Source organism: Quercus suber, unplaced genomic scaffold (genome assembly GCF_002906115.3).
Source record: "Quercus suber isolate HL8 unplaced genomic scaffold, Cork oak 2.0 scaffold_723, whole genome shotgun sequence".
In the NCBI taxonomy this organism is placed as follows: Eukaryota; Viridiplantae; Streptophyta; class Magnoliopsida; order Fagales; family Fagaceae; genus Quercus; species Quercus suber.
In genome coordinates this window covers 207967-220376 of record NW_027070163.1, presented here as the reverse complement: position 1 = coordinate 220376, position 12410 = coordinate 207967, and the positions used below count along the sequence as shown (strand labels likewise).

At 36.0% G+C, this 12410-nt stretch overlaps 3 protein-coding genes across 6 annotated transcripts; 2 read left to right on the top strand and 1 right to left on the bottom strand.

The window, feature by feature from the left end:
• The first annotated feature begins 1697 nt into the window (after positions 1 to 1697).
• LOC136064633 (G-type lectin S-receptor-like serine/threonine-protein kinase At4g27290) lies at positions 1698 to 3044 on the top strand. The gene has a single exon (XM_065766595.1). It carries the CDS (start codon positions 1755 to 1757, stop codon positions 3042 to 3044), a length of 1290 nt encoding a protein of 429 aa, XP_065622667.1. The 5' UTR covers positions 1698 to 1754.
• A 2962-nt stretch (positions 3045 to 6006) lies between these two features.
• LOC111987472 (G-type lectin S-receptor-like serine/threonine-protein kinase At4g27290) lies at positions 6007 to 7085 on the top strand. The gene is made up of 3 exons (XM_065766601.1): positions 6007 to 6177; positions 6259 to 6409; positions 6486 to 7085. The coding sequence occupies exons 1-3, from the start codon at positions 6089 to 6091 to the stop codon at positions 6789 to 6791; spliced, it is 546 nt and encodes a 181-aa protein (XP_065622673.1). The 5' UTR covers positions 6007 to 6088; the 3' UTR covers positions 6792 to 7085.
• A 1744-nt stretch (positions 7086 to 8829) lies between these two features.
• LOC111987410 (S-locus-specific glycoprotein S13) lies at positions 8830 to 12125 on the bottom strand. Of its 4 annotated transcripts, none has more exons than XM_065766593.1 (5): positions 11913 to 12125; positions 10624 to 11835; positions 10326 to 10445; positions 9257 to 9307; positions 8830 to 9152 (listed from the first exon to the last, which is right to left on the bottom strand). In XM_065766593.1, the coding sequence occupies exons 2-5, from the start codon at positions 11621 to 11623 to the stop codon at positions 9061 to 9063; spliced, it is 1263 nt and encodes a 420-aa protein (XP_065622665.1). In that variant the 5' UTR covers positions 11624 to 11835; positions 11913 to 12125; the 3' UTR covers positions 8830 to 9060. The 4 variants fall into 4 exon arrangements, with proteins under 4 accessions (XP_065622665.1, XP_065622664.1, XP_065622662.1 ...); XM_065766592.1 differs by having other exon boundaries at positions 11947 to 12125; XM_065766590.1 differs by having other exon boundaries at positions 10624 to 12125.
• Between the last annotated feature and the right edge of the window lie 285 nt (positions 12126 to 12410).

The following is a 12410-nucleotide window of genomic DNA, read 5'->3' as shown; positions in this document are numbered from 1 at the left end:
GATTGGCGGTGTTTAGGTTTTGATCGGGGATGGAGGAAACGTTGATCTAATGGCGGCAGTGGCAGTGGTGTCTGGGTTTTGATCGGGGTTGATCGGTGATGTCTGGGTTTTTGTTCCAGTGGGATTTTGGTGGGCCTAGTGGAGGCGCGGTGGGATTTCGATTGTTTTGGTGGTGATTGATGATGGTGGAGCCGTGGAGGCGCGGCTAGATTGATTGATGATGATGATCAGGGTTGTTTTGGTGGTGATGGGATTCCGGTGGGTTTTGATTGAGGTTGATCGGCGGTGTATGATGAGAGGCTGAAGCAGTTAGGTTGAAGCATTTTGGTGGTGGTGTGGTGATTGATGATGGTGGAGCCGTGGAGGTGGTGGTGTGGTGATTGATGACGGTTGGAAAGAAATAATAATAAAAAATTAAAAAATAATATTTTAATAAAAATAGAGTTTTGGGATGTGGGAGATAGTGTAAAACTGTATGGTATAATGATAAAGTGACTTTTTGGAATGATAAAATAGAGTAAAATTGGAATTTTCCAATATTAATGCTCTAAGCAACTTACAGCAAACTTATAACTGCCAACACAGAGTCACCAAACAAAGAGTAAGAAAGTTCAAACAAAGAATTAAGAGCATCTCCAGCAGATTCTCTAAATTTTTATACTGTTTGAAGAATGAACAGTGACTTTTACCTTTAACTACCCACTTTTTCAAATATATTTTCCAACAGATTCTCTATTCCATTCTTTATCTCATTTAAATATTATTTCTTTATTAATTCTTTATTCTTTTTTTAACAACTACACATCTTCCAACATTTTTTTTATTCAATACCTGATTATTATAATAGAAAAAAATATTTGAAGGATGAATAGTAAAAGCTATAGTGTTCCCTACTTATAAAGAAGCACTGTAGCAACTCTACTCTATAAAATAGAGATAGAGAAGCTGTTGGAGTGGGTTTTGGAGGGATTGATACTCTAAATTTGGCTTTAAAGAAGCCATTGAAGATGCTCTAAGAACTTGTTATCCAAAATGGGCTCTTGAGTCTTGACTGGACTAGTAAGAAAGTTTAAACAAAGAATTAAGAACTTGATATCCAAAATGGGCTCTTAGTCTTGACTGGACTGGCCGGCTGGGATGGGGCCTAGGTCATTTTGATAAGGGCCCAGGTCTTTTTTTTTTTTTGGGAGAATTTTAGCTACTAAAACTTTTTTTTGGGCCTGGGGGCGGGCCCGTTAGGCCCCACCTGAGTCCGCCCCTGACGCAGATGGACACAAAACGTCTTAATCCTCTTATGTATATAGTCCATGTGACAAGGTACCTGTCTTTTCCATTTTTCAGGGTGAAATAAATGTTGTGTTTATTGTCACCAGGATTAGGTTAGGTGTACAGTTAGTGGTGCAGGAAAAATCCCAATTCTGTTGAAAATTTGAAATGTTGAAAAGTAAGATAAGACTGCACTATTGATAAAATTTCACCAAGAAAATGTGAACGCATCTGCAGTTGCCCTTTCTTCTCTTTGTTTAAGTTGTGAGTGATCATAAGCCAGGAAGTCTGAAACTAAGAAATCAATGGGCATTCTTTCTTTTATTTTTCTGCTAACTTTGAAAATTTGAAATGTTGAAAAGTAAGATAAGACTGCACTATTGATAAAATTTCACCAAGAAAATGTGAACGCATCTGCAGTTGCCCTTTCTTCTCTTTGTTTAAGTTGTGAGTGATCATAAGCCAGGAAGTCTGAAACTAAGAAATCAATGGGCATTCTTTCTTTTATTTTTCTGCTAACTTACTTACTCTTTTTGTTCTCCAAAGTCTCCTTTGCAGTAGATAGCATTACTCCATCCATATATATTAGTGATGGAAATACCTTAGTTTCCAAAGATGGAAGCTTCGAACTGGGATTCTTCAGTCCTGGTATTTCCAATAATCGCTACTTGGGAATATGGTACAAGAATATCCCAGTTAAAACTGTAGTGTGGGTTGCAAACCGACTCAACCCCATCAATGACTCGTCTGGCTTGTTGATGATAAACAGTACAGGCAGTCTTGTGCTTATGAGTCAGAATAAGAGTGTTGTTTGGTCAACAGGATTAGGAACACAAAAACAAGCCAAGAATCCTGTGTTACAGCTCTCAGACTCAGGAAATCTTGTACTAAGAGATGGTAATTCAGGAATCTCTTTGTGGGAAAGCTTCGACTATCCATCTGATACATTTTTACCAGGAATGAAGTTGGGATGGGACTTAACGAAAGGCATTAAGTGGAGTCTTACTGCATGGAAAAATCCAGATGATCCATCTCCTGGAGATTTCACTTATGGTATAGAAATGCATGCATACCCTGAGCCTGTTATTTGGAAAGGAAACAAAAAGGTTTACCGTCCCGGCCCATGGAATGGCCTTCGGTTTAGTGGTTCACCGGATCTAAAGCCGAACCCGGTTTATGATTACAACTTTGTTTCCAATGACTTTGAGGTGTACTACACATACACACTAAAAAATAAATCTGTAATCTCAAGAATAATTTTGAACCAAACCAGCAATACACGTGAGCGGTACATCTGGATTGAAGCTGAGCAAGTTTGGCGCCGCTATACATCAGTACCTAGAGATTACTGTGACTATTACGGACTTTGTGGACCCAATGGAAATTGTATCATTAGTGGGTCACCGGTCTGCCAATGTTTACAAGGATTCATGCCTAAATTACCACAAAAATGGAGCTTGATGGACTGGTCTCAAGGTTGTGTACGTGATAAACAATTGAGCTGCCATGAAGATGGGTTTCTTAAATTTGTCGACTTGAAATTGCCAGATACTACATATTCTTGGGTAAACGAAAGTACGACTATTTTTGAATGTAGAGCCAAATGCTTGAACAACTGTTCCTGTATGGCATATACAAACTCAGATATAAGAGGAAGTGGTAGTGGCTGCGCCTTGTGGTTTGGTGATCTAATGGATATTAGACAGTTACCTGCTGGTGGGCAAGATCTATATATCAGAATGCCGGCTTCAGAGATAGGTATGAGATTAATTTTGTAATAGGAACTCCTTATTAAAGTTAATTATTGTTTCCTTTAATTCTGATTTGATCTTGTTTCTTGAAATACTTCCCTTTCTGTTTCACATCCTTCAGCTGTAGTTGAACTATAATTTTATTTTTTTTGTGTCAAATTCAACAAAGCAGAGGCAAGACATGTTCGTAAGATAAAGAGAGCAGTGATTGTTGCTGCCGCCTTTGTTGTCGTTTCTGGAATGCTCTTATTAGTTGGCTTCTACATTTGCAGAAGCAGAATAAACGTAAAAGGTAAACAACTTTACTCTGACAACCATTGCAAACATATGTTGAATTGTCTTGTGTAACTCTTTCTATGTTGTTGTTATTGTTGTTCTCTCTCTCTCTCTCTCTCTCTCTCTCTGTTTGTCAGCTCACTCTTGATCTTCCTCTGTTCTCAAAATGGAAAATTGATTGTTAGACCTGGCCTGGTCTTGGCAGAGATTAATTTTGAAAGCTTTATAGTTTGTTTCTTATACAAGCACAACTCTATACTGCTAAATTTTATCCATTTTAGTGTTAAGTCTCATTGTCCAAGTGGGATATTATTTTTATCACATGAAGTGGGCTAGAATCTTTATGGGAGAAAGGAATGTTTTTATTTTTTTATGAATAAATACTATATTAGAGAAACATAACTACGAGGAACAACAAGCTTCCCCAGATAACTGAATCAAAACAAAAGAACCAAAAACTTTACAGTTAAGAGACCATTTGGCTAAGGTGTGGGCAGCCAAGTTAGTCTGCCTAGGAACCTAAGATATAGAGAAATTATAATGGGAAGACAGCAAATTCTGCGTATCAAAATCGAAGATCCAATTCTCCAAGGTGGGGCCAACTTGGATCGAGCAGAACTCTGTGATGAATATTAGAATCAGTCTCAATATAAACAGAATCAGCCACCAATCTTGCTGGCAAAAACAGAGACCATTTAATAGCTTGAGCCTCAGCCTAGAGAGGGAGGGTGTTATTCACTCTTTGAGAGCAAGCAAATACCAGCTCCCCTCTCCAGTCTCTCCACCGCAGTCATGGATGAGAACATAAGTCCAACGGCAACGTCAATATTGATTTTAATCAAAGACCGCTATGGAGGGGACCAGAGCTGGGCCAAAGCCACGGATACTTGAGTGCTACCTGTAGAACTCCTTGGCATCTTATGCCCAGCCATCAGTGTTAAGATTTTGGGAAATAAGTCATCAAAATCCAGCGAAAGACCTTCAAACTGAATTTTATTTCTCAACTTCCAAACTCCATCACAGAGAATTGCAGCAAAGAGCAAAGAATCATCTTTTTGAACTGGAGACAGATTGTCCACCAAGGGAGAAAAGGATAAAAATCTAAGATGCATGGACACAGAGATAGTATGGGTATGATACGGTTCGAAAACTTATAACATGACATGGTAAATAAGACATTGTTACGACATGGATATGACATGGGTACATCATCCCAAATGAAGAGTCCATGCTTCATAAATAAAAAATTGAATGAAATCTGTGGTTGTCCATTCCCAACGACGTTGGGCTTTTGAGCCTTAACCACTAATTTACTTGTACTCTGGATTAGGTTTATCCCACAATGGGAGATCCAAGAAGTGGCTTTTCAAGTTATTGATGGAGTTGAAGTGTTACTTTGGCCCTAAGCTCTCTTGATCTTGGTTCAGCCAAGATGATGACTAGGCAGCCGATCCCTTTCCCTAAAATTCGAACAGGATTTCTTAATTTTTGGGATGTGTTTTTCCTCACTACTCTCATGTTTCACTTTCCCAAATTTTCCATCCCCCTCTTCCCACCTTTCCTCTCTTATTTATATCCTCCCCTTAGTAGGGTTATTATGATGAGGGGATCTCTCCCATGTTAGTGAGTCCCTCCGTATCATATTGCTAACCAAAGGGGACCCATCTCCTCCTGCTAACATGACTTCCTAGTAACTTATGCTTGACGCCAATTTGTTGCTCAGTGGGCGGATTCCCTTAAGGTATTTTCTCTTGTTCATGGCATAACTTGGGATGCTTAGTTCGAATGTTCAACCAGGCCCATCTCAGCTGGGCTGAGTGGGCCGAGATGGACCGAGACCATTCAATGAGTGGGCCTGCAGTTCGAGGCCAAACTACTATTCTTGGTCAGTACAAAATCTAATTCAGTGTTAGAGGCCCAATGCTTCCATTCTCAACCCCCCATTGACTCTTGAACCAAATGGCTTTAGTGATATGAAGAATACTATGCTTTCACGATACATGTAGTAATATGAGATTTTGTTTATTATTCCAGCTCAACTAGAACGTATTCAATCTAAATATATTACTTATAGGCACCTTCGTATCTTGACTCTTATAATGATGCCCGTTCTTTTATGAAAAAAAATTTCTTTTCAATTTCAACTAAAACAGTAATAACAAGCTTGGTGAAGGTGGTTTTGGATCTGTTTACAGGGTAAGTTTGTGATGTGCATGTACAAAAGAAATTAAAATGATGAAGTACTCTTTTATTTTGTTTATTTTTTTCAGAATTTAGCAATCTGCAAATGAGAATTTCAGGGTACACTGGAAGACAACCAAGAAATTGCTGTCAAAAGGCTTTCAAGGAGTTCTGGACAAGGATTAAATGAGTTCAAAAATGAAGTAAGACTAATTGCAAAGCTTCAACACCGAAATCTTGTAAAACTTCTTGGTTGTTGCATTCAACAAGAAGAGAAGATTCTGATTTATGAATACATGCCCAACAAAAGCTTGGACTACTTCATTTTTGGTTTGAATCCCTAAACATAATACATTCTGCTAGCTGGTTTAATTATGTGATCAATAGTTTATAAAATTTAGAAATTTTGCAATGTGTGGTTGAAACACAGGTATATATAATTAACTTGATCTAAATACTTACCAGATCAAACAAAAGGTAAATTGTTGGATTGGTCCAAACGCTTTCGTATTATTTGCGGGATTGCTCGGGGGCTTCAATATCTTCATCAAGATTCTAGATTGAGAATTATACATAGAGATCTCAAAGCAAGTAATGTTTTACTTGATAGTGAGATGAATTCTAAAATTTCAGACTTTGGCATGGCTAGAACTTTTGGAGGAGATCAGTTGGAAGGAAACACAAATAGAGTCGTTGGAACTTAGTAAGTTTCATTGATATTCTTTCATATTATTATTAATTTTCAAATTTATATTTTATGCTTAAAACTTGTGATGCCCTACAGTGGTTACATGGCACCAGAATATGCTTTTGACGGAATATTTTCAACAAAATCTGATGTTTTTAGTTTTGGGATTTTATTGTTGGAGATCATAAGTGGGAAGAAAAGTAGAGGGTTTTATCATCCAAACCACAAGCATAACCTTATTGGACATGTAAGTTTCAAATTGTTAGATTACTTATCTAGATACGTTGGACTGATGAATGACAATCATGTTCTAATATTTTTAGGCATGGATACTGTGGAATGAAGGCAGGCCTTTAGAATTGATTGATGAATGTTTAGGAGAATCATGCACAATGTCAGAAGTGTTGCGCTGCATCCATCTGAGCCTCTTATGCGTGCAACAGCGTCCTGAGGATAGGCCAAGCATATCTTCCGTTGTTGTGATGCTAAGCAGTGAGTGTGCTTTGACTGAACCCAAACAACCTGGTTTCTTCTTGGGAAAGGACTCAAATGGAGCACAGTTTTTCTCGAGTAATCATAAATCATCTTCAATCAATGAAATAACAGTTACATTATTGGAGCCTCGTTAAATATTCTGCACGGCTGTGCCAATGCAGCTCATACAACATTGTCATTATAGAATTGTATTCATCATTATAATTTGTAAATTATATTCCTATTAATTAGTACATGCCCATCGCATAACGAACTCTTGTTGCAGGTTGATCCCTCACCTTGCTAGTTCATCTTCACATTTATTGGCTTCTTTGAAGCAACACCGAATCCCGATCCTAATCTACAGTTTTTAGCTTAGCAACTCCCAACAATTAGCCATATTTGAAGAAAGAACATTATTTAGAACTTGTGGCCTTGGAAAGCATACGAACTACAATCCTCACATCACGCTCCACTTCAACAACCTGTAACTGCAACTGAATATATAAATTATGTCAGCTAATACAACCATTAAGACATTCTCCTGTCATCTCCAATAAGACCTTCAACTCCTGCCTGCCCCAGATTCCCCATTGAAAACCCATTTGTGTTTAAGTTTAAATCAATTGAGCTCTTTATCCCACTTGACGATCTCAATCCACTGCGTTCCAGAACGGGTTGTTAATAACTATAAAAATATACTTCCACTGCCCTGTGACACACTTCCCCATGTAAATGATGGTTTTGCCTTGCTTGCTTGAAGATTCGTTTATTCATACGTAGGCACAGGGTAAGGTCCAGACTCCAGGGGAATAGCCACAAGAAATAGACCACGTCTATTTAAAAAAAAAATTAGTGTCTATTACAAACACACTAATACACACACTCTTGCACATCAATTTCAAGTCATCATTTCAGTTTATTTTTTGTGCGTGCAAGAGTCCTCAACCCCCCAAAAAAAAAAAGAAAAAATCTAGTCTACCAAAAAAAAGAAGAGCAATTATTATTATGTCCAATCTAGACTTGTAAGTAATCATTTAAAAGGGAATTCAGTTATCTTTAATAAAAGCTCAAATTGATCCCAAATCGAATGGTTGAATGTTAATTTGGTTAAATCAAGGTCAAACTCAAGTTGACTATTGTCAGACTTGGGAAAATTGTTTCAAAATATAAAATTTTGATGTAAAATGATGAATTTTAGTGGTTAGTTATATTTTTTACATCATTTGACTGCTAATCAACTCAGTCAAAGTTTGATCAATGAATGGTATTTTGGTCATTTTTTATCTTGATTTATAAAATTTACTATTTTGATATTCAATAAAGACAAATTAGGTCAATTTTAGCATTCCTTTGATTTTAGTGTTAAAATTGCAATTTTTGGAGTTTTTGCTCAAATTGAGATTTTTGCACACAAAGTCACAAACTACATATAATTTACAAAGACAAAATACGACAAATTTGCACCTATGAGAAGTGTGTCAATAACCCCCAATGAAGTCCATAACGCACATGATTTTGAAAAATTGTAAGGATTAAGAAATTAGGGGATTATCCAAAAAAAAAAATTAGGGGATTATGATAGCTATATTAACACTCTTCCTCCAGTAGGATAAATTTAGACTAACATCACTATTATGTCGTAAGTCATCTAATCCATTTTAAGTGTGCAGGTAGATAGCCAGTTCATCCAAAACTTAGATCAGTCTTGTAATCACCGATACTCCATCAATATCTAAGCTAGAGATGAAAATATTTTCAAGTCACCAATTGATATAGGAAAAGGGGCTCATTGATTTATAGTTCTAAACGTCTTTGCTTCCATGTAATAAGTTGAAGAAATAGGGAGCTTTAATTTTGGACAAAGAGCCCAAGTCGAATATCAACACGGCTGGTGACCTCTATGCCTTCCTCAAAATTGGCCCATGGGCTAATAATTCCCACATCTGAAGAGAGACCGTGGACTTTTCCTGAACCAGTCCAAAAGGCGAAAATGCGTGTGTGTTTCTAAGCTACAAATTGGGACCGTTGCCAATGACCTTACGATCACATAAAAATTAATAAGAATGCTATATTGTCAGTTTTTGAACGCAATTAACATTGACATATATAATTCTAAAAAAAAAAACATTGACATATATAGGAATTTTTTTTTTTTTTTTTTTTTTTTGAGAAAGACATATAAAGGCAAGATGAAGACTAACAAGAAGCAAATACATAATTTGATCAAGATAAAACAAAAAAAAGACTGATACACTTGTCGTGGGGTGGATAATACATTGGAAAAACTTTTTTAAGGCCTTAATATTATATCAATATATCAATTATTTCAAAATATTTTAAGCCTTAATGGGCTTCTATGACCTCTATTTAAGTCACTTATATCAAAAATAAGTAAATAATTAATATGAATTGTATCTGACTCTACTTAATGTTAGTAGTAGATCCAATAGTGGAAGTATTCATACTTGATAATTCCATCTCATGTTGAGGAGTAATTTCGTCAATATTTTCACCTACAACACAGAATTTTAATATAACTTTAGTATAAAAGGAAAACGGGCCAATAAAGAAATAAAATTTTATAACATGACTATTATTTAAATGGATTAAATACTACCTTTAAATCTATAGAACCAACTTTGCTTGTGAACAAAAGTTTCAATTTTATCTGCAAATAAATAAATAAAGAAAAAAAAAAGTAAAAGTTGATACATAAGAAACCACATTTATAGAAACTCTCAAGAGACCACATGCCATTAAAGAGAATTCAAAAGGCCAATTATATTTCTCATTCCATGAAGAGAGAACATCCAACTTTACATTTTACCTCCAATCAAGTCTAGCCTCTTTCAAAATACAAGTTCAATTGTTTTTTTTTTTTTTTTTTGGTAATATATCAACTTTCTAAATAATCAAATTCCTAATCATTCAAAATAAAAAGTTCATAATTTGCGAAATTTCTCACACAATTACAAGAGTCCAAAAGCCAATATATATATATATATATATATAAAAGACAAAAAATAAAACAAAATAATTAATTGGGAACTAAAAAAGGGTTCAAGATTGTGATTCACGGAATCACGGGTAGACCCTTGGGTACAAGTTGACGCTTGTTCACTGAATCACTGGTACAAAAATCGTTGTCCATACCTATATTTTTCCTTGGGATTCAAGTGGGTTGACTGTTCTACTAAGTCATGGTCAGTGTTTTTTTTGTAATGCGTAAAATTGTGAAACAGCAGCAAGTATTATCATTTTACCAAATTTAAGAGCATTCACACTAAGAAATAAAAAATATAATTTTTAATAACTCAAAATACTATTTTATCTTTCAGCAAAAAAAAAAAAAAACTATTTTATCTATTTTTAATACTTTATTTTATAATATAGTCAATATCAAAAGTTTTATTTTAGAATTTAACATATTAAAATAATAAAATAATATATCCAACATAATAAGGAACAATTACAACTATCAACACATTAAAATACTTTTTTTTTTTTTAACACCACACATTAAAAGTTTATTTATTTTGTTAATTTTTAAGCTACAAACAGCAGTTTTGTTTTTTAGTTTACCTCCTTTTATATGCAATATATTTTGAGAGTATAAGTTGGTAAATTGACTTTTGAGATTTTCTAAATATAAACATATGTTTGCAACGGCTGTCAGAGTAAAGTACCTTTTATGTTTGCTCTGCTTCTGTAAATATAAAGGACAACTCCGACCATTACAGCAACTACAGCAACGGCAACAACACCTCTCCATGCTTTGTTCATCCAACGACCGTGTTCTCTTGCCACTTCATTGTTGAATTTGACCCAGCAAAGAAAATTATAGTTAAACTACAGCTAAGGAGATGAAACAGCGAGTGAAAGCAGAGCAGTTTTTAAAGAATCAAAATCAATTCAGAATGCAAAGTATAGTGGAAAAATAACTAACTTCAATAAGGAGTTCCTATTACAAAATTAATGGCATACCTATTTCTGAAGCCGATATTCTGACATATAGATTTTGCCCACCAACTGGAAACTGTCTAATATCCATTAGATCACCAAACCACATGACACAGCCCCTGCCACTTTCTCTGATATCTGAGTTTGAATAAGCCACGCAGGAACAATTGTTTAAGCATTTGGCCCAACATTCGTTGAGGCTCATACTTTTGTTTACCCAAGAATATGTAGTATCTGGCAATTTCAAGTTAAAATATGTATTAAACCCATCTTTTTGGCAGCTCAATGGCTTAATGAGTACACAACCTTGAGACCTCATCATTAAGCTCCATCTTTCTGGTGATTTGGGCTTGAATCCTAGTAAACATTGGCAGATAGCGAACCCACTATAACTAAGGATGCAATTTGCATTGGGTCCACAAAACCCGTAATTGTCACAGTGGTCTTTAGGTAGTAATGAATAGGGTAGCCAAATTTGACTACCTTCATTCCATATGTGCCTCTCAAGAGAAGTGGTGAGTTGGTTCAAAACAATTCTTGAGATTTCAGATTTATTTTTGAGGGTGTAGGTGTAGTACACTTCATACTCATTAGAAACAAAGTAGTCATCATAATCTGGATTTAAACCCGGTGAACCGCTGAACCAGAGGCCGTTCCATGGGCCTGTACGGTAAAATTTGTTGGTTCCTTTCTGAATAACAGGATCAGGGTATGAATTCCTTTCTATCCAATAGGTTAAATCTCCAGGAGATGGATCATCTGTACTCGTCCATTCTGTAAGATTCCAGTTAATACCTTTCCTCAAGTCCCATCCCAACTTCATTCCTGGTAACAATGTATTAGATGGATAGTCGAAGCTTTCCCACAAAGAGGTTTCCGAATTTCCATCTCTTAGTACAAGATTTCCTGAGTCTAAGAGTTGTAACACAGGATTGTTGGCTTGTTTTTGTGCTCCTAATCCTGTTGACCAAACAACACTCTTATTCTGACTCATAACCACAAGACTTCCTGTCCTGTCTATCATCAGCAAGCCAGACGAGTCATTGATTGGGTTGAGTCGGTTTGCAACCCAAACAACAGTTCTACCTGGGATCTTCTTGTACCATATTCCCAAGTAGAAATTTTTGGAATTACCAAGACTGAAGAAACCTAGTTCGAAGCTTCCATCATTGCTAACTAAGGTCCTTGCGCCGCTTATATTTTGTGATGGAGTAATTCTATCTTCTGCAAGGGAGACTTTGGAAAACAAAAAGAGTAAATATGTGAGCATAAAAATAAAAGAGAGAATATTCATTGATTTCATAGTTACAGACCTCCTACAAGGAAAATATGTAAGAAATCACATACTGATTTCTTTGTTTATCAATCACAACTCAAACAAAGAGCAGGAAGGGGCTAACTGCAGATGTGTTTACACATTGAAAGTAGTCAATATCGACTCCATTCTTGACTTTTCAACATTTCATATTTTCCACAGAACAGGGGTCTTTCTTGCACCACTATACCGTAGCCCATACGATACTCGAGGCATTTTGTCTTGAAAAAAATAAATAAAAATAAAACCTAATGACCTTGCTTTAACATAGACCGAGACGTCAACCTCTTTACTCTTATTGGTTACCACTTGCTTGTGGTGGCGCTACCACTACCAACAATCGTTTCATTGATGGAAACCACGCCTCCACATCCGTGGGCCCCCACTTGAAAATCAATCCCCCAAATATTCAAGTAGCCACCTATCTCATATATGCGGTTGATGCCCGCCTCCAAAACATGAATAAAACAATAGCAGCACAAAACAAATTCTAATA